General features: G+C 44.8%; 1 protein-coding gene across 1 annotated transcript in view; it reads right to left on the reverse strand.

Annotated features, from left to right (window-relative positions):
- GNA11 (G protein subunit alpha 11) overlaps positions 1 to 17,192 on the reverse strand; it is a 35,054-nt gene extending 17,862 nt beyond the window's left edge. The window contains exons 1-4 of the mRNA XM_039319303.1: positions 17,057 to 17,192; positions 7,174 to 7,358; positions 5,282 to 5,436; positions 1,170 to 1,298 (exon numbers count right to left, since the gene is read on the reverse strand). Of these exons, the coding sequence (XP_039175237.1) occupies positions 1,170 to 1,298; positions 5,282 to 5,436; positions 7,174 to 7,358; positions 17,057 to 17,192 (605 nt within the window). The remainder of the gene's footprint in view (positions 1 to 1,169; positions 1,299 to 5,281; positions 5,437 to 7,173; positions 7,359 to 17,056) is intronic.
- Positions 17,193 to 27,642: the final 10,450 nt, after the last annotated feature.

Consider the following 27,642-nt stretch of genomic DNA (forward strand, 5'->3'; position numbering starts at 1 on the left):
AAATTAGTCACTTCCCATTGTTGTGTTTATAATTAGGTTTTCTAGCTCTTCTTTACTTTCTGCAAGAGTAACCTGTGTAATCTTAAGCAACTCGGCCACAATAATTTCTGATTCCCACTTTTCTAGTCCTGCCATTCTTATAACTCACTGTAATTTGCAAAGATGGCAATAACATGAATCTCTGCCTCACTTCCTTACCTGTTCTGAACTACTCAAAATTCAGCAGCTTCTAATTCCCCTAAAGCAGGGGGGTCCAACTTTCGCAACTTTGAGACCTGTGGACTTCAACTCCCAGAATTCCCAGCTAGCTGGGGAATTCTGGGAGTTGAAGTCCACAGGTCCTAAAATAGCCACGGCGGATACCCTGCCCTAAATGGTACTCCAAAAACCAAGTTTTCTGATTCACAATTAGTCTTAATCTCTTTTACATTCTGGCACAAACCAATTAATCATATATAATCAATAAACAAAAATAAGCCATCCTGCACTGTCTATCCTTTCCAATGGTCACATCATTTTGTTCCATATTTTTGGATAACACTTGACATGTTTGTTTGTTCTTACTTTAACTCTTCTCCTAACATTTAAATGGGCATTACAGCTGCACCTGTATTGTTTTACTGCACTGCCTGTCATATCTCACTTTCCGGTGACGTCAAATTTAATTTCTCTATAAATGTTTCTATGGTAATCCTGTTTCCCACTAAATGTTTCTGTATAGATTCTCCATCTTCCTTCTAACCGGCCTGTATTAAAGTCCTTTTCTTATTTATTCTTGAGGAGTTTTACCTGGGCTGCACATTGTCCAATTTTTTTTATTATTATTTTATATTGCTTTTCTTGTCCTTTTCACGTTTAAAGTTTCCTGGTTTCTGGCCTGATGCCTTGACCACTAGACCAAAATTGGCTGCCATATGAGCTGATGTTATAGAGGGGGACTCCTCATGACATCGTGGTCAGGGTCATAAAAGCTAGAGAGCTCTTCCACCACCTTGAAGTGACAATCTCTTGGGAAAGCTTCATTTTATCAACAAGACACAGAGAAACATGGTAAGAAAAGGCATTTGTTTCCCCACTGGCTAAAGCCCAAATTCCATAGACACGTTATCTTATTATGCTTTTACATAAAGCACAGTATAAATATCAAGATGCCCATGAAAGAAAATTACCTGAATATAATGTTCTCGAGATCAAAGGGGTATTCTATGATCCCAGTGGTTGGGACTCTGACCCGCAGGACGTCTTGTTGGGTTGGGAGGTACCCTGGGGTGGCAATACGATCCACATCAGTAAGGTAGCTGCAAAAAGCATGTATGAGGGAAAGATTTAAAGAGGCTTAAGTTTGGCAGCCACATCACGTGCCTTTGAAGAGAGAAGATTATAACAGAAAATGATAAAAGAGCCCCCAACACAGAAGGACTGCTCAGTTGCTCAAACTTTCAAGACTGGTTTCCAACAATATCCTAGATCCAAGAACATAGAAAAGTGATGGCGAACCTATGACATGCATGCCAGAGGCGGCACTCAGAGCCCTCTCTGTGGGCACACCTGCCGCCACCGCCGCCAGCTCACCCAGGTCCATTAGGCCACCACTGGTGCCCGGAGCGGCAGTCCCACCTAGCACAAAAGAGGCAAAGCAGCTGGCTAGCAAGCTCAAATAGAGGTGGTAGAGCGCGCCCCCCATGCGCTCGCTGGCCTCTGTGTGCAGGGGCTGATGGTGTCAGGCAGAAGCCGCCCCTGCCTCACCTTGCCCCGCAGCAATGGCACCCCCGCTCTACCCCCTGCCTCACCCTGCAGGACAAGCCACCTGCCCACTGCCCCATCCACCAGAGACCCCCTGGATCTCCCCCAATCTTGCCCAGCCCCCACAGGCGTCCCCCCACGAGCAACATCAAGGTGGCCACGCCCACCCCGGCCACACCCACCCAGTCTGCCATGACCACCACAACCACGCCCACACACACACACACCCTGAGGTCACTACAATGCTGATGCGGCCCTGGCACTTTGCGATAAATAAGTGGGTTTGGGGTTGTGGTTTGGGCACTCGGTCTCTAAAAGGTTGGCCATCACTGACATAGAATGTATATCCTCTGCTTGCAGCAAGGCACAAATGTTCCCAACCTCCAAAAGAGGGTTTTTAGTCTTCGTCCCTCTCTTTACTCTCCCTCCCTATCTTCCTTCTCCTTATCTCTTTTATCTAACTTCCCATCATCTGCAAAGATAGGACTTCTCCGGCTTGCAATTCACCCAAAGACAAAACACAGAGCAAAGGATGTGGCTGTGAATTACAGCAGGGGTCTCCAAATTTGGCAAGCCTGGCTGGGGAATTCTGGGAGTTGAAGTCCACAAGTCTTAAAAAGTTGCCAAGTTTGGGTTGATACTGAATCTATAGTATCAGCTACTTCCTTCTGAAAAGACAGGAGATTTAACACCCCTCTTCCTATTCCTAACCTGGATCGACGTTCCCTAAATTGGTGGAGCTGAAAGAAAAGGGGCTGAATGTTGCAATTCTATGTATGATGTGTGTGAAGGAGAAGGATTTCCTCCTCCAGCAGCTATTCTATTGATGTGCGGGGAAGAGAGGGTGGTACATTTCATATTTTTTTTTTCACCAGCCAAATGCCTCCAGTCCAGGGGTATTAGGCATTGCACACAGCTGGGCGCCCCACCCATACAACTGGATGCATGGACCAAGGACTCTAATTTGGGTGCAACTCAAGAGGCACAATGCAGAAATGAACCTGAGATCCTGAGGCCTGTCAGATTTCAGAAGACCTATGGATCAATACAAACAGCGAAACTACAACGTTATCCAGACCACAACGTAAGACCAAGAGGGAAGGACCATCACCATAGAGCAGGGGACTTTAAACTTGGCCCTTTTATGACTTGTTATTATTATGAATAACTCAGGGTAGTGAATGTATATCCACCATACCCTCCTTTTCCTATTTTCCCCATAACAACAACAACCTTGTGAGGTGGGTTGGGCTGAGAAAGAGTAACTGGCTCAGAGTAACCCAATCTGCTTTCATGCCTAAGAATAACAGTGTTGGAAGGGACCTTGGAGGTCATCTAGTCCAGAGTTCCCCAATCTTTCCGGGTTGGCGGCCTGGAGGGAGTGGCAAGGGGGGGAAGAGGGGATATTTTTGTGGGAGGGGTAGGTGTGTGGGTGTGCACGCGTACACAAGCACCCGTTGCTTGCAAGAGAGGCTGAGAGCCCCTGCAAGTGGGGCCCTGAGTGCCTGTGACGCTCGCATGAGTGGGGCTGTGACCACAAGCCCACACACCAGCCAATAATAATAATAATAATAATAATAATAATAATAATAATAATGTTGGAGGTCATCTAGTCCAACCTCCTGCTCAGGCAGGAAACCCTATGCCATTTCAGACAGATGGCTGTCCAGTCTCTTCTTAAAAACCTCCAGTGTTGTGAATAGGTCATAGATTGGTAATGGGACACGGCCCACAGGTTGGGGACCCCTGTTTTAGTCCAACCCCCTGCTCGGGCAGGAGAACCTATATCAGGGGTCTTCAAACTTGGCCCTTTTATGACTTGTGGACCTCAACTCCCAGAATTCTGGGAGCTGAAGTCCACAGGTCGTAAAGGGGTCATAATTGCCCACACCGATTTAAGGCATCACACCATAAGCATATTGGCTAGGGAATTCTGGGAGTTGAAGTCCACAAGTCATAAAAGGGCCAAGTTTGAAGACCCCCTGCCATAGAGGCATATGGGTTCTGCGTAGCTCCTTCAATATGACTATCAATATCGAGCAGATTAAGACCGCTAAATCTTAAGTCCAAATATTTTCTTCCACCCCACCAATGTTGCCTCAACGCCAATTTTTCCTCACCATTTTCCTCCAATGAAAAGCCAAGGAGCGCCAAAGGCAAATATTTTCCTACGTCCAGAACATGGGTAAGTCACAATCTACTCTATTTTGCCCTAATTTGTCTCCTTCTGAGCACCAACGTTCAAAAGGAACAGGGACAAATTGGAGCAGATTCAGGGGAGAGCTAGCAAGATTCAAAGGAGACTGGAAACCAAGCCCTCTACAGAAGGATGAAGGGACCCAGAAAGCCTACAGAAGGCCCAACTGAGAGCAGATGCAACAAGTCGCTGTCGAATGCATAATACTGTAATCATGTAAGAGCTTGTTGCATAGGAGGAATGGTTTCTATAGTCCCAGAGGGAAATACCAAAACCAACGTTATTAAAAACTACACCGAAGAGAGTTCAGGCTAGTCAACAGGAGGAACTTCCCAAAGTCTGTCTTCCTTTTTAAGTTTTCAGGAAGGGAAGATACCGCAATGCTTGAAACATTTTCAGAGACGATGTGGGAAGCTTTCGTGTTTCTTTTTACGGGCTTTTTAACTGTCCCTTAAGATAGGTCAGTGGTGGCGAACCCATGGCACGGGTGCCAGAAGCAGCACTCAGAGCCCTCTCTGTGGGCACTCGCGCCGTCGCCCCAGTCCTAGGCCTTCAGCTGGGTTTTATAAAACCTTTTCGCTTTGGGCCTCCGCCGTGTGCAAAAAAAAAAAAAAGGTTCAATTAGTCAATTTCAACTCGCGGGAAAAAAAAAGATCTCGCAAAGTTGGAATTGATTGATTGAACTTTTTAGTCCCTCCCAGTCTGCCGTTACCACCGCAGCCACACCCACTCAATGGGCCACACCCACCCAATGGGCCACACCCACCCGGTACCCAATGGTGCATAAGTGGGTTTTGGGTTGCAGTTTGGGCACTCGGTCTCTAAAAGGTTCGCCATCACTGAGATAGGTTCATAAGGATATTTATTTGGGGCATTTTGGGAGAAAACTGGAAGGCAAACTGGAAGAATAATATTGTATTCAACAGCTTTCAGAACTGTTGAATACAATATTGAAGAGGATTTATAGCATTTATAGCAAGAGCGCTTATTTGATTTACAGCTTTCAAAGATCACGCTACTTACAATTTGGTGGCAAATTGGGTCATTCTTAGCGGTCTACAACGCTTGTTACAATTTTTGAAAAGTTGACGGCCACCAAAGTACATTTAAACCATCCAAAAATTGTAGCCCTATTGACTCTGATGAAATCATCATCATAAAGGTGCTCCTCAATTTACGATCGTTTGTTCAGCGACTTGCTTGAGCAGGGGTTGGGCTAGATGACCTCCAAGGTCCCTTCCAACTACTAGTAGTAGTAGTACTACTACTACTACTACTTCTCCTCCTCCTCATTATTATTATTATTATATTATATAATAAAGTGAGAGTAAGTTGGCTTACTATTTAGCGGAGTCAGAGAGCTGGTATTCTCGCCGCCGGTCATAACATTCTTGGATTCCTGGGTCATTCCACAATGTCTTAATTGCACTTACATAGGGTTGTTCAAAGGACGAAACCTTTTCTACATCCACTTCTCGGATCAGTAGTGCATTGGCCTTCATTCAGGATGAGAAGAGAGAGCAAATTTGGCTGTTAATGGCTTACTCAGACCTTATTCCCCGCCCTCTCAGCAGGAACTGCCTTTTATTTATTCGTTTCCTTTTCCTATCCTATTGCTGGAGCTACATGACAACGACAGCAACACAGCAAGAGGATCCAGTGCAAAATTCAGCTGATGGTCAATCAGCGGTTGTTCCCCCCCCCCCCAAGCATTTCCATGCATAAAAAGCACACTTTCCTCTAAGACCAGAGGTGTCCAACCTTGGCAACGTTTAAGATTTCCAGCTGGGGAATTCTGGGAGTTGAAGTCCACAGGTCTTAAAGTTGCCAAGATTAGAGACCCCCGGTCTAGACTTATCGGACATGCATCCCAAAATATGACACCCAACAAACTGGGATAAAAGAGATGAAAAAAAGGTTTCTGTCTCACTACCTAGGGCAGGGGTAGGCAACCTTGGCTCTTTTATGATTCGTGGACTTCAACTCCCAGAATTCCTCAGCCAGCTAGGCTCAGCATGGAAACCTCTCCCTTCCTCTCAGCATGGCTGGCTGAGGAATTCTGGGAGTTGAAGTCCACGAGTCATAAAAGAGCCAAGGTTGCCTACTCTGACCTAGGGACAGATACGCAAGCAGTCCTCGATTTACAACCATTCATTTAGTGACTGTTCCAAGTTACAGCACTGAAAAAAAGTGACTTATGACCATTTTTCACACTTAAAACCCTAATCACCCTTTCCTCACTATATTTATGACAATCGCAGTGTCCCAGGATCATGCATTGATTAATTATTGACCGGCTTGTTTAATATACTCAATCTTGTGTACATAGTAGATACTAAGAGAGTCAAGCTATTTACAAATCAAAAAGATTACTATGAAATTTTTGTTCCAGCTGCTTTGGTCACCATATTTCTTAGGATTCGTATAGTAATAAGATAGTATTCCATCTTCTATTATTCTGATGATTTAAAGACTGAATAAAAGCACAAATGAATTAGAAAATGTATTCATAATTGAGGTGGGATAGCTATAAGGTTGTCCTACCTCAAATATTTTATCCATGTGCTTGCAGAGTTGGAGAATTCAATGCAATGTGAGCAAAGTTAAGCGGGAAACCAGATTCACTTAACAGCCGTGTTACTAACTTAAAACTGCAGTGATTCGCTTAACAACCGTGGCAAGAAAAAGTCGTAAAGTGGGGCAAACTCACTTAACGAACGTTTCACTTAGCAGCATAAATTTTTGGCTCAATTGTGGTCGTTAACTCAAGGACTACCGGACTCCAGAAGATGGCAGAGGACAGAAAGGCCTGGAGCAGTGGTTCTCAACCTGTGGGTCGGGACCCCATTTGGGGTCGAACGACCATTTCACAGGGGTCGCCAAACAACGCAGTCCGCCATTTTTTTTTCCCCTTTTCCTTAGCTGTGCTACTCCCTTTTATTCTATTGGCTTTCGAAAGCCAATAGAATAGACTCTCTTGAATAGAGTCTAATTCTATTGGCTTTCCAAAGCCAATAGGAATTGTCCAGGCTGTCTTTGCCCTGCTGAGCCCGCCAAAAGTCCCAGTCTGCAAACGGTGCTGCACCAGTTGAGTAGTCCTCGACTTACGACCGGTTGGGGGTCGCGGCATTAAAAAGGTTGAGAACCACTGGCCTGGAGGAACGTTGTCCATAGGGTCGCAATGGGTCAGACACAACTTCGCAACTAACAACAACTGTAGCGCTAAGCCTCACCTTATTTTGCTCATATTTGTATAGGATCTTTAAGGTCTCCATAGCCCTGATCATTGACTGCATGGCAGTGAAGATATTCTGGTACACCAGCTTGGTGAAACCCTTTTTATCCTCTTCAGAGTAGCCCGAACCGTGGATTATCCGCATCTGTTTAATGAAGGTGCTTTTCCCACTTTCTCCCGTGCCTGAAAAAGAAATGTGGGGACAGAACAGGATAAAGTAGATTTTTTTAAAAACCCTTTAAATGGAAGTTTTATTTTCTCTTTGTTTTATTCTCTGGAATGAATTTTTATGATACAATTTGTTTTAAGAGCCGGCCGGGCAACATGGGGATAAAGCAGCCTACGAAAGCCTTGTCAATAAAATGGTAGGCTTATAACAGAAGCTGGCACTTCTTTTTTGAAACAGGAGGACGGTTAATTCTATGTTCCAATCAACCCTTCAGCGGAAGGACTTTTGTCACCCTTCAAATCGCCCCACCCTGTAGTGAAAAGCTGCTCTTTATGCATTGTCTTCATTGAAAGAAGAAAGTGAGAATGAAGAAGACAAACAGCATGCCTAGGTTTAGCATGGAGACAGGAACATATTTTACATGACTTCTCTGATAGGAGAAAAGCATTTTGTACATGCGCCAAGGCACCGTGGCATCATGAAATCAAGTACTGCCACTGAAACTAGCTCTGGCACTTAGAAATGACATTTAACTTGTTTGGTTCCTTGGCTGCATTTATAAAATTGGGCAAATTACAGGCTCTCATAAATAATACGATAAATGATAACTATTCCAATTGTTTGATCACTTTTCTCAGTTGCTGTTCAAACAGCTTTCTCCCAAACCATCTGACTTGATCACCTGTCAAAAATCCACTTTCCGTGGCTGACTTTTCACAAAGATGGATCACCATATTTTAATTGAGCTAACAACGCTGTGGAACTTTTGAAACATGCTGTGTGATTTTTAAAAAAAAAAATCTTCAAAATGGAAGCTTTTAAGAGGCAGGCTTGTTACAACTTCTGTCATGATCCAAAGGCTGTTCCAATATTGTTACTGTTACAATGTTGTTATCCAATATTGTTACAGTATCTATTTAAAAAGAAAAGCCAGCATGCAGAAGCTGATTTGATATACTGGCAAATGTCGCAATCCCCAATTTTAATGTCATCTCAAAGTTTTATCCAGAAAAGCTGTTGTGTACACCTCAGAAATTAGTCATCTAGAAAAACAAAGAAGCTCTTCTAAGCCTTTGGCCTAAAAATCACTTCCTTTGGAATATTTTATTTTGCTCTGACTATTCACAAAAGGTCCAACATCACCTGGTACTTTGTCACTCCGGCATATTTTGGCTCCCTCCTAGCCACACCTTATGCCCAGGTTCAGTCAGGTGACAGGTCCCCCTATAAGGCCCTGAAAATTAGCCTCCCTTGGCCAGTCTTCTACAGTGATTGTGTTTGTTGTGAGAAAGGAGGGGCTGCAACGTTCTGTTGATTTGTACATCTATTTCAGGGGTAGGCAACCTTGGCTCTTTTATGACTCGTGGACTTCAACTCCCAGAATTCCTGAGCCAGCCACACTGAGGGGAAAGGGAGAGGTTTCCAAGCTGAGCCACTGTTGGCTCAGGAATTCTGGGAGTTGAAGTCCACGAGTCATAAAAGAGCCAAGGTTGCCTACCCCTGGTCTAATTCTTTACTCAAACACTTTTGACACTTTTTCTCATTCAAAAAGTAATGGCTTTGGGATGAAATTCCAAACCATAGTTTACCATTATGAGAATTGTGTGAGGAACATACATACGTATTTTTCAGGTGCTTCTGTGAGTAGTTTAAAATGAAGCCAGTAAGCTCTCACTTTACTTTAGGTATTTATATGTTGCTTCTCAATAGCACGCTGAATATTTGAAACATTCCTTGCACATCCAGCTTATACTCCTTGACCTTATTTAAGTTCTGCATTGCTGCCCTATCTTTCAAATTTTTTCTTTCTTTCCTGACCAAAACTTCAGCTCTTCCAATTTTACATGTTTCTCAAACCTTCGATCACGCGCTAAAAACTCATGCAAATATGAGTTAATTATCACAGCCTATTTAAAATGTAATCCTTTTCCAGCAGTGAGGCAGACTGAGAAAGCGTTAGATTTTACTTTTCTGTGTTATTTGAATGAAACCCTTTGAAAGCAGCTGTGATAAAGATATTTCTATTCCATCTCATTCAAAGGCTCCTGTATTGACCAATAAATAAGTTTACAAACTTTACTCGAATCGCAAGACGTTGAATGAGCCAATAAATCCAGGTGTGTCTATGTGTGTATGTATGTATGTATGTATGTATGTGTTGTATGTGGACTATTGAAAATATGTTCAATGCCCATGATCTCATATTAAAATTTTAGGAGGCAGTATCTGCTTCCTCATACCCCTCTCCTCACAATTATGCATTGTTGTGCAAGATAAAATAATTTTGAATAACCACTAGATGCCAGCACCAAACCTTATGAAGGCTGTTCTCTCCAGGGCAGTTTTAAACTGGCCAGAAACCTAGAATTCCTGCCACTAATTTCAATTACTACATTATGGCAGGGAAAATATGGCCAAAGTAAGTGATAACAAACAAGGCCTGTGGATGCACAGTCTTTATAGAGTTTCCCTCAGGTACATGAGAAGTCACAGTGGCCAGCTTTGACCTCTGAATGGCAGGAAATGAGAGGTTTGTGGACTATCTAGATCTGGTAATACTAGGAACCTAGCTTTTAATCCCAGTGTGATTAATAGAGCAATTCTTCCTGCCTCACCCAAGCTAAAACACCAGCCAGCCACTGATTGCAGCGATCCTGGGACTGGACAAGATCCACACCAGGTTGTCTCTGCCAACCTGCTTCCTCTCTAGAAATTAAAGCCAACAACTTTGGGATGTGTTTACATGACTTCACCAATTTTCTTCCTATGCAAATAGAAGATAACGCTTCTAAAGGAAACACACCAGCACTACTTTATATGAGTACTCAACACTTTTTTGGCAGGGCAAGAGCGAGTGGTAAAAATTAGCAGCTTATGCTGCGTTTTAAAAAATATATATATGCTCACAGAATAACGAGCAGATTTTTGCTTTGGCAAACAGAGGACAGCCTAATTGGAAAGGCCTATTCTTTTCCTTCTCACGCACACACACATTGACACTGGCAAGCCAGGACTTGGGGGAGGGGGGGACTTTGTAAAAATGATGACATTTTAAGGATTCTCCAGTGGACTGGGAGGGAATCCATGCACATCGTAACTTCCTCAGATGATGCTACTGCTCAGACAGTGATAGACTGGCAAAGCTGAGAGTTTTGCTCATAAGCATAAAATGTGGGCACATTTAGCAGAGTGGCCAACAGTCGGAATTCTAAATATTCTTCATAACCATGATGAGGCTACTACCTGACTTTCTACATTCAGTAAACAAAAACAAAATAGTGTAGCACACCTTAACAACTCTCAATAGTTCAAAGTAATTAGGCTTTAAATAATCAGAAACGGTGACAAGTGTTACGGTATATACAAAAATGGTCTTTTTAAAAATGGAAATTATTTCTATTGGAATGCCTGCAATCACTTTGTAGATGCCCCAAGATATAAAAATTGCCCCAAACTTGCCAAGGCTAACAATTTCGTGCCCAGGACTCCACAACATTACAGAGTTCTTGCCTGAAGTTTTGTGAGATTTCAAACAAGAAAACAAAAACTGTGCAACTCTTCAGCCATTTGAAAAGTATTTTGTAGCGATCCCCTGGAGGGGTTACAAGTGCTGCATTGCCTAATCATCTTTTATTGTTATGTAAAACACTGCAAATTATTGAAAAGAGCTTTTGCATTATCTTCAGAACTATGCGTGATAATACAGTTCTGAAGGTCACCTAAATAAAACTTTTTTAAAAAAAAAATTAAACTTTACAAATACCAAGAAATGCTTCACTCAGTCAACCTAGAAATTCCATATAGAGATGAGCAGCGGAACAAATGAGAGCTACCAACAGGGCTCTATTTCAGGGGTCTCCTAACTTGGCAACTTTAAGATCTGTCAGCTTCGACTCCCAGAATTCCTCAGCCAACCATGCTGGCGAGGGAATTCTAGGAGTTGAAGTCCACAAGCCTTAAAGTTGCCAAGTTTGGAGAGATCTGCTCTATTCTCTGGTCTGAATAGTAGGAAGCCTTCTCTTAGCTCACTTGCTAAGAATTCAATAGCCATGTCACTATCTCAGAGAAGTCAAGTAAACAATTCTTAAGGCTGGTAACTGCTGTGAACTTATTTACAAGGGTTTAATCATATATATCCATTCCAATTGTCAGATCAGAATATTTCGTGTGTGTGTGTGTGTGTGTGTGTGTGTGTGTGTGTGTATAAAAGCTAATATATATTAGGTAAAAAAGAATGCATTTCTAAGAAAAACGGTTATTATTTCCTAACAAAACGGCACCATGCTTTTTATCCCAGCTGAGCAAAGATACTTGACTTGTCACTTAAGGGTTACTAACAAATGCAATCATAAGGACAAGGGGCAAAACAACAACGCCAAAGAGCACAAAACAATCTAACACAATATGGGTGCAAGTGATCGTGTACACTCGTAAGACAAGATCTGAGGGGATTTCCATGATCGTTCTGCCTAGCAACGATGTAAGATTTCTTTCAACGTTTTAAAGAAACACCTAACAGTAACTATCCAACAGTGTGTCTACGTAATTTTAAGAGATGCAAACAAATATCATAGAATAAAAGATCCACATTATGAAAACAACAGTGTGTATTCAATTAACCTTTTGCTCACTTGCTTTCAATTAGCTCTCCTCTATAATCTAATAAGCTATTTAAAAAAAAACTGCTCTGCAAATTTGTTTTGTAGCCAACTGCCTTGATTATATGAGACCAATTTTTTAATAATGGGTCCTTGTCAGGGAGTCTGCAAGAAATTCTTGTATCTTCCAGGGATGGAGAAGAGTTATTCACTGCCTGCTATTTCATATTCCACTTTTTATGCTCTTTGCCATAAAATCCAGAACTGAAGTTAGCATACCAATAACTATGTCTGTAACTTAAACTGTCATAGAAACACAGAGTCAAATACTTATCAAAGTAAGTATATTTCAAAAGTAATGTTCATTATTGGTGGGTTTTTTTTTTAAAAAAATGAATGTTTCCTCTGAATCCATTCAGATAAAATACACAGTAATACTAATATTATATCATACTACACAATAACTAATAGCAAAATATTTACTAGAGGTAAAAGAAGCACGACAATCATTTGGATGAGGGCTAAAGTCTAGCAAGAAACAGAGTGTGGAACCGAAACACGAGAAGGCAAAGCTTAGTTATGGGGAAGACTGATTGTTACAGTAATGATATAAAACAGTGTTTCTCAATCTTGGCAAGTTGAAGGCGGATAGACTTCAACTCACAGGGGCTGGCTGGAGAATTCTGGGAACTGAAGTCCATGCACCTTCAACTTATCAAAGCCGAGAAACACTAATATAAAAAGATGTAGTATTATATCTGGAGATTTCCTGTTCCACAACTATAATAAGCCCCGATAATGCAACAGAGATCCACATTTCAAAATTTCTCTTTTCATAAGGAAAAATTACCATGGAAAAATATTCATTAGATTTTGAGAAAGTGTAAACTATTGAGGTGTAAATTCCTTGATAGGTTTTTTTGCCCTTTAGCTCTAGGCTATATAAAGAGAACACCAATTTAGTTGAAAATTAATTCCAGGACTGATGGGACTGCATCCCTAATTCAAAACAGGGAACCAATCTGAGTTAAATCTGAATCCAAGACTCTTAGGAGCAACAGAGATTTACAAATCAGTTCTGCACATTTTTTTAAAAAAAATGTTCTATTAACACCAACACCTTGGTCCTATAAGATCTGAAGTGACAGAGATTTGTTACCCCCAAAGGGTTATTTCAACTAAGAAATGTATTAATAGAGCAACTAAAGAAAATTCACTATTCTGTGAACCCAGAATGCAAAGTCTGATGTTTACAATTAAGAAAGTCACCTGTTGCCCAACACAGGCCTTAAAAGACATTAAAACCAAACCTACAAGGCAGAACTCCCCAAAACAAGAGCATGACTCCTATCAGACCTATGTTCAGCCTGATTCAGGATTGGAAGCTAAAGTTTAAAACCGCATCTTTAAAAAATGTTGCTAAGGCTTAAAGTTCATAAATATTTTTTCCTCACCTGAGCATGTTTCATTTGGAACACAAGGCAGGCAGGCAGGCAGAAGAGAAGCAAAAGAAAAGGCTGCATGAAGCTGTATGGGAGGACTCACATCACTGCAAACGCCAGTGATGAAGCTGTCAAAAATGACATATAGGAGGAGGAATAGCTCAATAGAAAAGAAAGGAGAGCAAATTCCTTTGAAAGCATGGAAGACTGAAAATAAGGTTGCTAGGTATGAGGAAGTAATGTATCTAAACAGCACTGGCAGACACTGTACCAAAGGAAAAGTCACCAGAAAGGGTGGAGAGGAGAAGAGGATAGAGGCTTTACACTTCATGCTTTTGAGAGGAAGGCAAACATTCCACACACACAGATGGAGACAATTATGAAGGGGGTGACTTTGGAACAGGGGGAGGGGGAGCACAGAAAGGCCCATGTAAGATCCGTTTAGCTAGGAAGCAGGATATAAATTATAGAAAAACAACACCGGAAAGAATCTAAAGGGTTGCAAACAAAACTGTAAAGGAGGATGGGCAGGATAGATGTCTTATATTCTATGTCTGCTGTAAGAGGGGTTGTTGTTGTTGTTGAGAGAGAGAGAGAGAGAGAGAGAGAGAGAGAGAATGTAACACTTACATAAAAGGAATATGGCCAGTAATCAGGAAGAGTCCCTTACTAGAGGGTTACTGGCTAGGGAATATAGATCCCAGAACATCCACATCATACAAGATAGTGAAATCATAGCCTTCTCCATCAAGATTCTGATTGTACCTACTCTTCTTGATACCCGGTTCCTCTCCCACCATACTTTGGACCACACATCTAATAATTATTGCCAGGGCTACTTCAAAACTTCTCTGTTTCTTTTGAGAATTGCCATCCTCAATCTGCATGAAGCCTATCAACCAGTTCCCTTGCCTTAACAAATTATGCCCTTTGCACTTTTTACCATCCCTTTTTCTGGAAGGAAGACGCAGAATGATCCACAAGGCTAGAAAAGTGTAAGCTCAAACACGAAGAAGTATTTTCTAAGAGCTGCAAGGATAATGGAATATTAATCTCAGAAATTAACGCGTAATAAACTTCAGCAATTTTTTTTTTTACAAAACTGACTGCAGTTCCTTACATTATAATATAAAACTCCTGTACAGAGTGCAAATGGACAGAGTTTCCTTTATAGGCTGTGATTTAAATCAATGTAACTTCCTCCCCTCTCCTTTCAATCTTTTTTCTAAACAAACTCAATATTTTGGCTTTTGAGATATTACTAAGTATGTATACGCAACAACAGCCAGGCAAAGCAAAGTGCAAAACAAACTGACCATAAGGTACATTATGTTTTTTTAAAAAAAGTTGAACATCACAGAATTAGAATAGAGAAAACACTTGGGAAGTGACAGAAATAAGGCTGGTTGGAACAGGATGCAATGCCCCACAAATAATATAAAAAGAAATTGGATGGCAGTGAGCGAAAGTTAGAGTCAAGACAGAAAAAAGAGTGCAAATGAGGATATAAAAATCCTCAAGATTTTAGTGCACACAAATTCTAGAAAACTCTTCCTCTTGCCAGTTATAGTTGCTTCAGTAAAACATCACACCATCAGTGATCAAACAAGCCCAGCAATGACTTGCTCAGAACGTTTAGCTGATCCGTCAGGAAATGAGGGTGAGGTGGAAATAGAAGCCAAATAAATCCCACCCTAACATCGCATGGGATTCAGAGGATGGAGGAACGACAAATGGCAGGAAGAGGAGAAAACGGCCCTTGCACAGATTTCCACTGATTTCCACTGTGAAATTTCTGGGGAAGTGTTGAGGAGGAAATGAAACTCTCCCCCTTTGACCTACCTCAGAAGGCTGCTGTGAATATTAAAGACTCACAAAGACCATGAAGGACTTTGTCTAAAACAGTGGTTCTCAACCTTTCTAATGCCATGACCCCATAATACAGTTCCCCATGTTGTGGTGACCCCCAAGTGGGTGTGGCCACCAATAAGAGGGAGTAGGACAGCTAGGGAAAAGGGAACAAAATGGCGGACAGCGTGGTTTGGCGACCCCCGTGAAATGGTCATTCGACCCCAAATGGGGTCCCGACCCACAGGTTGAGAACCACTGGTCTAAAAGAAACCAACCCCTCCCTAAGAGGAGCACCTGAACTGTCCACCTGGACAGCAAAGAAGCCTTGAACCCCCCCCCCCCTTCAGAGGCCTGTCCTGGCTCTCTTCCTTGTGGGGATGAAAAAGCAGAGGAAAGGACCCTTGAGACACACAGCCTGAGCAGGGAGATGGCAGGGTGGATTAGACACAAGCAAAGAGAAAGGCAGGTAGGGCATCCACCCTGGAGAGAAAAACATCTATCTCATAAATACCATTAAGGAAGGAGAAAAGGAGAAAAGCCACCTGAAACCAGCAGGACCCAGAGAAAGTGAGGAAGACAAACAGCTACCAGAAAGGAAATAGTAAGTAGAGTAATAAAGAAGGCACAGAGAGATACATGCAAACAACTGCAGATGCATGTCTGTGTATATACACAATACTGCACATACCACACAAATCTATAAATGCATACATAATAATCGCATATTTAATATACATATAATTGCATATATTACAAAATTAGTATATACATCTCATACTTACGATTGCACACACATGGTCACACAGATTTATACATGATTGCACACCTACAAATGCTGGTATATATCATATATACACACATGCATACATATAATTTTGTGTGTATACATCACAGACATCACACGCGTATACCAATAATTGTGTGCATATATCAGACATGCATATATTACATGTATACATATAATTGTATATCACACACCTGTACACACATGATTGCAAACATATATACTTGTTTGTATATATCACATACACGTGTGCATACAATTGTGTATATGTATCAGACACATGTACACCAACAATTGTGTGTATATATCATATACACATGTACACCAACAATTGTGTACATATCGTATACACATGTACACCAATTGTGTGTATATATCATATACCCATGTACACCAACAATTGTGTACATATCATATACACATGTATACCAATTGTGTATATATATCATATACATATGTACAGCAATTGTGTACATATATCATATACACATGTACACCAATAACTGTGTGTACATATCATATACACATGTACATCAATAATTGTGTGCACACATCAGGCATGTATGTATCACATGCACACACACATATACCTATAATTGTATACATCGCACGCACACACCTGTATATACATACGACTGCAAACATATATCCGCATATCCCCTTTTGGATGCGTTTAAATCACCCAGCCATGTATACAGACACACGTGTCAGCGCACAGGGATGTACACACGTAGCCCTCCAGGGACCCTAACTTCGAGGGGTGTCCTTCCCAGCCCCGAGGAAAGCAAAAACGCCGCCCGATGCCGAGGAGGAGGGACGCGGGGAAGGAGGACCCCTCCGGCCGGGCGTCGCTCGAGGCGGGGAAATGCGCAGCAGAAATAAGCCCGGCCGAGGAGCCCGGGGATGGGGGGGAGGGGGCCGGCGGAGGGATAGGGCCTTCCCGCACCAGCCGAGGCAGCATCGCCTCCGCGTTTCCTCCCCGGGAGACAGGCCCGCCCGTCCGCCCGCCCGGCCTCCCCCTTGCCCGCCGAACTGACCGAGCAGGAGCAGCTTGAGCTCCCGGCGGGCGTCGCGCTTGTCCCTCCGCAGCTGCTTCTCAATCTCGGCGTTGATGCGCTTCGACTCTTTCACCTCGTCGCTGAGGCAACAGGCCATCATGGACTCCAGCGTCATGGCTGCTGCTGCTGCCGCCGCTGCTACTGCTGCTGCCGCTGCCACCGGCACGGGCGGAGCCGCCGCAGCCGCCGCCACAGAAGGCGGCGGCGGACGAGGAGGAGGAGGTGGTGACGGACGGGGAGGCTCGGCCTGCTCAGGCGGCGGCGGTGGCGGCGGCTTCGCGCTCACGGCCGCCCGGCCGCGGCGGCGGCGGCGGCGGCTCCGGCTGCTGCTGTTGCTCCGCCGCCCCCTCAGCGACGGCGACCCAGCCCCGTGACGCCAACCCAACGTCCCAGCTCGCCTCACAACACGCGGTCAACCGAACCTTCCTGCGAGCACCAGCGGGGACGGACGGCGGCCGCGCCCAATAGGAAGGCGGGCGCGCGCGCGGGCGGGTGCGTAACGGCTCCCCCCGCCTCTCCCTCCAACCACCACACAGTGACTGACAGAAAACACCGGACAAGTCGGATTGGACGCGCGGGAGAGAGACGCGACGTGGCCTGGCCAATGGGCGAGCGAGCCCCCTCGGGCGGGAGGCGGGGACAGCGGGGCGCCGCCGCTGAGCCGGGAAAGGATTGGTCCCGCCGGCCGCAGGATGACCAATCGGAGAGGGGAGGAGGGGTGGGAAGAAGTCTGAGGGGTTTTGGTGGCGTGTGAGGAGGCAGAGAGGGTTTTTTAATTATTATGTGGGACCCGCCCTTTTTTTTTTTTTTTTTTAAAGCAAGGTTGGTTGTTAGATAAGAGATGGCGGGGAATATACGGTCTGGGCACTTGGCTAGAGTAGGGGTGCGCATGCGCCGAGTAACTGTGACCGCGCAGCACTATGGGCGGATGGAGGACTTGGGGGAGCGAGTGGAAAGGGCTAGAGGAGCCCAAAAGTTTTGTTTTATTTTTAAATAGTGCCTCTGTGCATGTGCAGAGTGATGTTCCATCTCTCCCTTGACTTTTCCAGATTCGATTTGTCAGGGTGTATATGTATGCAGCTGACAAATGTGGAAATTAGATTTAAATAGAACCCTTAAGGAAGAAGGCTTAACAGGCACCTTTGCACAAGGCCTGACTTGTGTCTGAGGGTATTGTGTGAATTCAGTCTATTTGATGAGTGTACCTTTCAAGGGCACATCCTTGGCTGGGGCCTTGATTTAAGCCAATTTCTGGGTGTTCATAAGACGTTGGAAACAACAGGTTAAAACGGGTCTGCAAACTTGGCCCTTTTATGACTTGTGGACTTCAACTCCCAGAATTCCTCAGCCAGTGTGCCTGAGGAATTCTAGGAGTTGAAATCCACAAGTCATAAAAGGGCCAGGTTTGAAGACCCCTGGGTTAAAAATGTGTAGATAAGATAGGTTATCCTAACTAACCTTTATTGTCATTTTTTTACTGGGCAGCACAATGGCACACATCAAAAATGAAATTTAGTTGCCCGCTCTCAAAGTGAAACACATACATGACACACCCCTAAACATACTGTGGGAAATCATCCCCGCAGAGAAGGAAATATTAAAAGGGCAGAAAAATGTATTTCCTCAAAGGATCTTAAAGAGGTAGAAAAGCATGCCCAGTTTTCTTAATAGCCCCAAGTCTCCCTCCCCCAAGCAGAAACCAGCTCTGTAGAAATGCAGATGTAAATTGTTCAGGAAGGTTGGAGGCTTCCAGCTAGAAGATTAAGAAGACAAAGACACCTAAAATCTACATACCGCACCCAAACTCTAAGATGGGACATAATAAGATTAACCCACAGATACCAAATGGTACACTCAGACTTAGGTCAAAGTTCATGCCTCAAACAGGAACAGAATACAACTCCAAACAAAAGGCTCCAGAGGGTATAAAAACCCACTCCCTCTCTTTTCTTCCAGAGCCATCTTCCTGTCTGGCTCTCCTCTTTAATAAACTGCAACCTTCTTTCTAAAGCAGTCGCCATGTTGTTTATTCCCAGTTTGGACTGAACCATGATGAAGACTTTTCCTTCAACAATAGTACATACAACATATGTATAGACCCACACCCCTACATATACATAACAAATACATATTAAATACTGTCCATCTTGAATATAAAATGGAAGGAGGAAGCCTGAGAGTTCACAAGATTAATGCTGTAAGGAATGAAACTATGGCTGAATCTGGATGTTCTGCTAGGGATACCACAAAGCCTCCTCCCAGAAGGTAACAAGGAAAACAGGTTGTGAAGAGGATGTGTAGTGTCCCAGACAATCCTGCGGACCTTGCTCAAGCATCGCTTATATGCTATGTCCTGGATGGGAGGGAGGGAACTACCAATGATCTTTTCGGCCATCCTCACCACTCTGCACCGCCTTCCTGTCTGAAGCAGGGATGCTTCCAAACCAGACTGTGATGCTGTATGACAGGATGCTCTCGATCATCCTCCAGTAGAAAGTGGTAAGGATAGGAGAAGGAAGATGTACTTTTCTCATGTGACACAGAAAATGCAGGTGCTGCCGTTGGCGATCATGTTGGCGATCCTGTTTTTATCAGCAGCCACACAAAAAAGGGTGCTGAGTTTTGTCCAAACCAATCCCTTAGATTTCGAAGCCACAATGTTCTTCTTCTGCCTGGACCTCGTTTGCCTTCAATCTTTCCCTGGAGGATTAAATGGAGTATGCCGTATTTTTCTGGGTGTCGTATCACATGTCCGAAATATTCTAACTTTCAGTTTTTTAATTGCTTTAAGCTATTCTCCAAAGCGCCTGAGGGTAGGGCAAGAAGCAATGGATGGAAACTAAGTAAGGAGAGAAGCAACCTAGAACTAAGGAGAAACTTCCTGACAGTGAGAACAATTAACCAATGGAACAACCTGCCTCCAGAAGCGGTGAATGCTCCAACACTGGAGGTTTTTAAGAAGAGACTGGACATCCATTTCTCTGAAATGGTATAAGATCTCCTACTTGAGTAGAAGGTTGGATTAGAAGACCTCAAAAGTCCCTTCCAACTTTATTATTATTATTATTATTATTATTATTATTATTATTATTATTATTATTATTTCCCTTGGCTTTCCCAGGCAGCTTATCACCTCCTCATTTCTGATCTTGTCAACCCAGCTTATACATAACAGCCGCCTGTAAATCCACATTTCAAATGCTTCTAGTCTCTTCAGGTGGCCTTCTGTCAGAGACCAACTCTCTACTCCATAGAGCAGGATAGGAAAAATATAGCATCTGACAAGCCTGATTTTCAGTCTTAGGCTTATGTTGTGACTGCAGAAGATCCTTTTTCATTTTGAAGAATGCTGTTCGGGCTTTTTCTATCCTTGTCTTTACTTCAACGGTCATGTCCCAGCTTTCATGTTGATTTGAACCGAGGTGCGTGATCCTTTCAACTTTTTCTAGTGGTATTCCTTCTGAATTTATTGGTGGTAAATTAACAGGTTCTTTGCTGACAACCATGATCTTGGTTTTTGAGGTGTTAAGCTTCAAGCCGTATTTTTCAGATATTTCTGTGACTCTGTTGATGAGGAGCTGAAGGTCTTCATGCTTACTGGCAAGCAGAACTGTATCGTCAGCATATCTTAAGTTGTTGATCCAAACACCGTTTACTTTGAGGCCAGCATTGATGTTCTCCAGTGCCTCGTTGAAGATTGACTCAGAGGAGATATTGAACAACAGTGGAGACAGAATACATCCCTGTCTGACCCGTCTTCTTATCCTATCACGTTCTCATGACATTGCATGAGAAACATGAAGCCTGTATTTTGCATAACCCAGGTAGGGAGTAAAGCAAAAGGATGGTCTTCCCAACACTCTTGAAGACCCCCATTTCTTCAGCAATCCCACTCACCGCTCCCAATCCCAATCTCCTGGTTTTTCCAGGATAGCCTTTTCTTCTCAGCAGAGGGCGCTGTGGCTCTTCTGTGAGACAGCCCTTAATAAAACAGGATTTGTTTCAGCTTTTCTGAAGAATTTTAGGGAAGAGAATTATCCACCTTTGGAGCATCTCCCTGTATTCTACTCTGGGGCAAAGGCATCTTGAAGAATCCAGCCTCTGGTTGAACACCCTAGAACAGGGGTAGGCAACCTGGGCTCTTTTATGACTCGTGGACTTCAACTCCCAGAATTCCTGAGCCAGCCACGCTGAGGAGAAATGGAGAGGTTTCCATGCTGAACCATGCCGGCTCAGGAATTCTGGGAGTTGAAGTCCATGAGTCATAAAAGGGCCAAGGTTGCCTACCCCTGCCCTAGAACAGTGGTTCTCAACCTTTTTAATGCCGCGACCCCCAACCGGTCGTAAGTCGAGGACTACTCAACCAGTCGTAAGTCGAGGACTACTCAACTGGTGCAGCACCGTTTGCAGAATGGGACTTTTGGCGGGCTCAGCAGGGCAGAGACAGCCTGGACAATTCCTGTTGGCTTTTGAAAGCCAATAGAATGAGACTCTATTCAAGAGAGTCTAATTCTATTGGCTTTCAAAAGCCAATAGAATAAAAGGGAGTAGCACAGCTAAGGAAAAGGGGGGAAAATGGCAGACTGCGTTGTTTGGCGACCCCCGTGAAATGGTCGTTCGACCCCAAATGGGGTCCCAACCCACAGGTTGATTACCACTGCCCTAGAAGAAGGGAGCCCAACCCCTCTGGTTTCCCTCAGGGTTTTTTAAATGTGGCCTTTTTATTTATTTCTATCCCGCTTTTGTTATTATTATGAATAACTCAGGGTAGTGAACGTATATCCACCATACCCTCCTTTTCCTATTTTCCCCATAACAACAACAACCTTGTGAGGTGGGTTGGGCTGAGAAAGAGTAACTGGCTCAGAGTAACCCAATCTGCTTTCATGCCTAAGAATAACAGTGTTGGAAGGGACCTTGGAGGTCATCTAGTCCAGAGTTCCCCACTCTTTCCGGGTTGGCGGTCTGGAGAGAGTGGCAAGGGGGGGAAGAGGGGATATTTTTGTGGGAGGGATAGGTGTGTGGGCGTGCACGCGTACACAAGCACCCGTTGCTTGCAAGAGAGGCTGAGAGCCCCTGCAAGTGGGGCCCTGAGTGCCTGTGACACTCGCATGAGTGGGGCTGTGACCACAAGCACACACACCAGCCAGCCACTAATAATAATAATAATAATAATAATAATAATAATAATAATGTTAGAAGGGACCTTGGAGGTCATCTAGTCCAACCTCCTGCTCAGGCAGGAAACCCTATACCATTTCAGACAGATGGCTGTCCAGTCTCTTCTTAAAAACCTCCAGTGTTGTGAATAGGTCATAGACTGGTAATGGGACACGGCCCACAGGTTGGGGACCCCTGTTTTAGTCCAACCCCCTGCTCGGGCAGGAGAACCTATATCAGGGGTCTTCAAACTTGGCCTTTTTATGACTTGTGGACCTCAACTCCCAGAATTCTGGGAGCTGAAGTCCGCAGGTCGTAAAGGGGTCATAATTGCCCACACCGATTTAAGGCATCACACCATAAGCATATTGGCTAGGGAATTCTGGGAGTTGAAGTCCACAAGTGATAAAAGGACCAAGTTTGAAGACCCCTGACCTATATCATTTCAGACAAATGATTGTCCAATCTCTCCTTAAAAACGTTCAGTGTTTCACCATCCACAACCTCTGGAGGCAGGTTGTTCTGTCAGGAAATTTCTCCTTAGTTCTAGGTTGCTTCTCTCCTTGATTTGTTTCCATCCATTGCTTCTTGTCTTGCTTTCAGATGCTTTGGAAAATAGCTTGACTCCCTCTTCTTTGGGGCAACCCCTGAGATATTGGAAGACTGATATCATGTCCCCCCTCGTCCTTCTCTTCATTAAACTAGACATACCCAATTCCAGCAACCGTTCCTTATATGTTTTAGCCTCCAGTCCCCTCATCATCTTTGTTGCTCTTCTCTGCACTCTTTCTAGAGCAGTGGTTCTCAACCTTTCTAATGCCGCGACCCCATAATACAGTTCCCCATGTTGTGGTGACCCCCAACCACTTATACATCACTGGGTACCAAGGGCGTGGCCAAAGAAAAGGGGGAAAAATGGCGCAACCCACAGGTTGAGAACCACTGTTCTAGAGTCTGAACATCTTGTTTCTACCATGGCGACCCAAACTGGATGCTGTATTCCACGTTCGGTTAACTTCAAACATTAAATGGTTTTTAAGTCAAGGACTACCTGTACTTAACGTCTGTGTTTTTACACTGTTTTTGTTATGCTGCAAATTGCCTGGCCAGGCATCGGTTTTTAAAGCACGGTAAATAAATAAGAGTGGCAGTCTTTTTTCTTTTCCGGCTGACTCAGCAGCTGTGGGTGGCAAAAGGCTGGCCGAATTAGCTTGGGTGGCACGTTTTTTTTCTTTTCCTTCCAAAGCATCCTTGGTTCCTCTGCCTCCCCAATTTCAAAGCGGGGGGGGGGGAAGCTCTCCTCCTGAGACCTTTGCTTGGGACTGAATGAAATTCCAGGAGATGTAAAAAGACTGAAATCACGGAGAGACAAAAGATGGCCCATTCAGACATGCTGGTAGCCCCCCCCCCCCTTGTCCTATCAAAGCATAGCCAGTCCACCTTCTGGGGGAACGACCAAACTTCAAAAAGCCTTTATCTAAATCCCTCTGGGGAAGATCCCTTCTCAGTTCTGATCTCTGATACCTAGAAGCAAAGGAAAGGTTTTATTTTTTCCCTCCTTGAATAAGACACAATTCTCACGCTCCTCTTGATGGATCTGCATCTTAAAAAGCCCAGAAGGTAGCAGAAAAAAAAGCTTGAATGCCCAGAGCACGGCTGTGGAGTTTTACCTCTTCCATGCCAGGAGGGGAGCCTGTCACTCAATGAATATTTTAATTATTTTTTTATCTTCTGGCCCACGAGCCTCACAAGCAATCCAGAGGAAAGAAGGACCATAAGAAAGGCTGAGCGCCAAAGAATGGAGGCCTTTGAACTCTGGTGCTGGAGAAGACTCCTGCGAGTCCCCTGGACTGCAAGGCGATCCAACCGGTCACCCCTAGAGGAGATCAACCCTGACTGCTCTTTAGAAGGCCAGATCCTGAAGTTGAAACTCAAGTACTTTGGCCACCTAATGAGAAGGAAGAACTCACTGGAGAAGAGCCTCGTGCTGGGAAAGATGGAGGGCAAGAGAAGAAGGAGACGACAGAGAAGGAGGTGGCTGGATGGGGTCACTGAAGCAGAAGGCCTGAGCTTAAATGGACTCCAGAAGATGGTAGAGGACAGGAAGGCCTGGAGGAATGTTGTCCATAGGGTCGCGATGGGTCGGACACGTCTTTGCAACTAACAACCACAAAATTCTGCCACTGATCTGCATCCTAGAGAGACCGCATTGCAATACAGGTAGTCCCCAACTTACGAGCATCCGTTTAGCAACCATTCAAACAGCACTGAAAAAAGTGACTTATGACTGTTTTTCACACGTACCACCGTTGCAGCATCCCCAGGGTCACGTGTTCCAAATTCGGACACTTGGCAACTGGCTTGTGTTTATGACGGTCACCGTGTCCCGGGGTCACGTGATCCCCTTTTGCGACTTTCTAACAAGCAAAGTCAACGGGGGAAGCCAGATCCACATAACAACCGTGTTACTAAACAACTGTGATGATTCCTTTAATTACTGTGGCAGGAAAGGTCATAAAATGGGACAAAATTCACTTAACAAATGTTCTCACTTAGCAACAGAAATTTTGGGCTCAGTCGTGGCTGTAAGTCGAGGACTACTTATTTATTGCCGGGGTGCCAGGTGGGTGTGGCCCACTGGGTGGGCGTGGCTGTGGTGGTCATGGCAGACTGGGTGGGTGTGGCCAAGGTAGGCATGGCCACCTCGATGTTGCTTGTGGGGAGGGACACCTGTGGGGGCCGGGCAGGGTTGGGGGAGATCCAGGGGGTCTCTGCCAGGTGGGGTGGTGGGCAGGAGGCTCGTCCTGTGGGGAGAGGCAAGGCAAGGCAAGGCAAGGCAGGGCGGGGGTGCCATTGCTGTAAGGCAAGGGGAGGCAGGGGCCGGGGCGGCTGCTGCCTGACACCATCGGCCCTGCACACAGAGGCCAGTGAGCACATGGGAGCCGACAGTGTCCGTCAGCAGCCACAGCCTGCCGCCCCCTCGACCGGCACACTCTGAGGCTCTGCAGCCCGCTGCCAGCAGTTCAAAGAAGCCGCCTCTGAGCTGGATGGCTGGCCAACAGCTGAGGAGGCGATGCAGTGGATCATGCGGGGAGGGAGGGGGGAAAGGAGAGCATGCAAGGCCAGGAGGAATGGGACGGGGGGAGGGGAACCAGCCGTGCTGGGATGCATCCGGCCACATGGGACCTCGGCAAGTTAGCAGGCAGCTGGTTGAAGAGGGACAGTTGCCATCTCCGGGGCATGTAGGTTTGCCACCAATGGTATAAGGTTTCCTGCTTGAGCAGGGGGTTGGACTAGAAGACCTCCAACGTCTCTTCCAACTCTGTTATTCTGTGAAAACTGTACGGATGTCAGAAATCACCTCATGACAACTTCCCAGCACCAACTCCACAGACTTCCGTGTAGTTCAGTGGTTCTCAACCTGTGGGTCGGGACCCCATTTGGGGTCGAACGACCATTTCACGGGGGTCGCCAAACAACACAGTCCGCCATTTTTTTCCCCTTTTCCTTAGCTGTGCTACTCCCTTTTATTCTATTGGCTTTTGAAAGCCAATAGAATAGACTCTCTTGAATAGAGTTTAATTCTATTGGCTTTCAAAAGCCAATAGGAATTGTCCAGGCTGTCTCTGCCCTGCTGAGCCCGCCCAAAATCCCATTCTGCAAACGGTGCTGCACCAGTTGAGTAGTCCTCGACTTACAACCGGTTGAGTAGTCCTCGACTTACGACCGGTTGGGGTCGCGGCATTAAAAAGGTTGAGAACCACTGTTGTAGTTGATCCTCTTGTATCATCAGAAGAAGCTCAGGGACCAGTTTCCGATTCGCTCTGTTTTATTTAAGTCAAGGGTGGGCAACTATGGCCCCTTTACAACTTATGGACTTCAACTCCCAGAATTCTGGGAGTTGAAGTCCACAGGTCATAAAGGGGTCATAATTGCCCACACCGATTTAAGGCATCAAACCATATTGACTAGGGAATTCTGGGAGTTGAAGTCCACCCATCTTGAGGCCTGCTGGCTGAGGAATCCTGGGAGTTTGAGTCCACCCATCTTAAGACATGCAGGCTGGGGAATTCTGGGAGTTGAAATCCACCCATCTTGAGGCATGCTGGCTGAGGAATTCTGGGAATTGAAGTCCACCCATGTTGGAGTATCTAACATTAAGGTGCACTGCAATAGGGAGTCCTTGCTAAACCCACCTTCATCACTACTTAAACCTGTAGTTCCAGTTGAGCCGTTTGACCATCCAACCACCTTTACTCGGTGTTTGAAGACAGTTATCCTAAAATCTGCCACGACAATCACCCTCCATTTTTTCATCCTTTTTCTCCAAGAACTTGGGACGCTTCGATCTCACTCACATACACACACACACAAACACACACACACACACTCCAAATTTCCATTTCTCAGGTCCTTGGAAGTGGCGTTGAGCCAATCTGGCATTTATTTTCGCAAGCCACAGAGGGGCTGCTTGGAAAGCACAAAAACCACAGCACTAGCCAGCTCCGTAACGCATTTCATGCTGGTTTTTCTTCCTTGGATAACACGTGGGGGAGGGGGGATTTCCTCCTGGTTACTCTTGGCAGGCTGACAAGCTGCCATTTATTTTATTTTATTTTATTAAAGCGATGGATAGGGCCACCCATGTCTGACGGCACGCTGCCTGCCCTCTAGACCTCCTTACAAAGCTTTCAAAATGCCAGCGGGCAGGAAAGTGGAGAGCCCAGGAACCAGATGTATGATCAGAGGGCGACTGGTGGTTTTGATCTGGGAGCCGAGCCAGGCCTCCGTCTGGAAACGCTCTTCCTTTCCAGGCCTCCGGGGGGTTTTATCATCTCCTCCTGGATATACAGGGAGTCCTCGACTTAACGGCCACAACTGAGCCTCAGGTTTCTGTTGCTAAGCGAGACATTTGTTAAATGAGTTTTGACCCATTTTTACAACCTTTCTGCCACCCTGGTTAAGTTAGTAACCCGGTTGTGAGGCTTCCCTATTGACTTTGCTGGTCAGAAGGTCGCAAAAGGGGACGACAACACATGGGACACTGCAACTGTCATAAATACGAGTCAGTTGCCAAGTGTCTGGATTTTGACCGCGTGACCACGGGGAGGCTGCAATGGTCGTTGAAGTGTGAAAAATGGCCATAAGTTACTTTTTTTCGTTGCTGTTGTAACTTGGAACGGTCACTAAATGAAAAGATTGTAAGCTGAGGACTACCTGAATATCCTTTCTACAAGTAGACCCACTAACCATTCCCTTAGTGCAGGGGTGGGGAACCTTGGCCTTTTTATGACTCGTGGACTTCAACTCCCAGAATTCCTGAGCCAGCCACGCTGAGGGGAAAGGGAGAGGTTTCCAAGCTGAGCTATGCCAGCTCAGGAATTCTGGGAGTTGGTCCACGAGTC

The sequence above is a fragment of the Crotalus tigris genome, unplaced genomic scaffold (genome assembly GCF_016545835.1).
Source record: "Crotalus tigris isolate CLP2741 ecotype Arizona unplaced genomic scaffold, ASM1654583v1 scf7180000022970.308977840:1548163, whole genome shotgun sequence".
In the NCBI taxonomy this organism is placed as follows: Eukaryota; Metazoa; Chordata; class Lepidosauria; order Squamata; family Viperidae; genus Crotalus; species Crotalus tigris.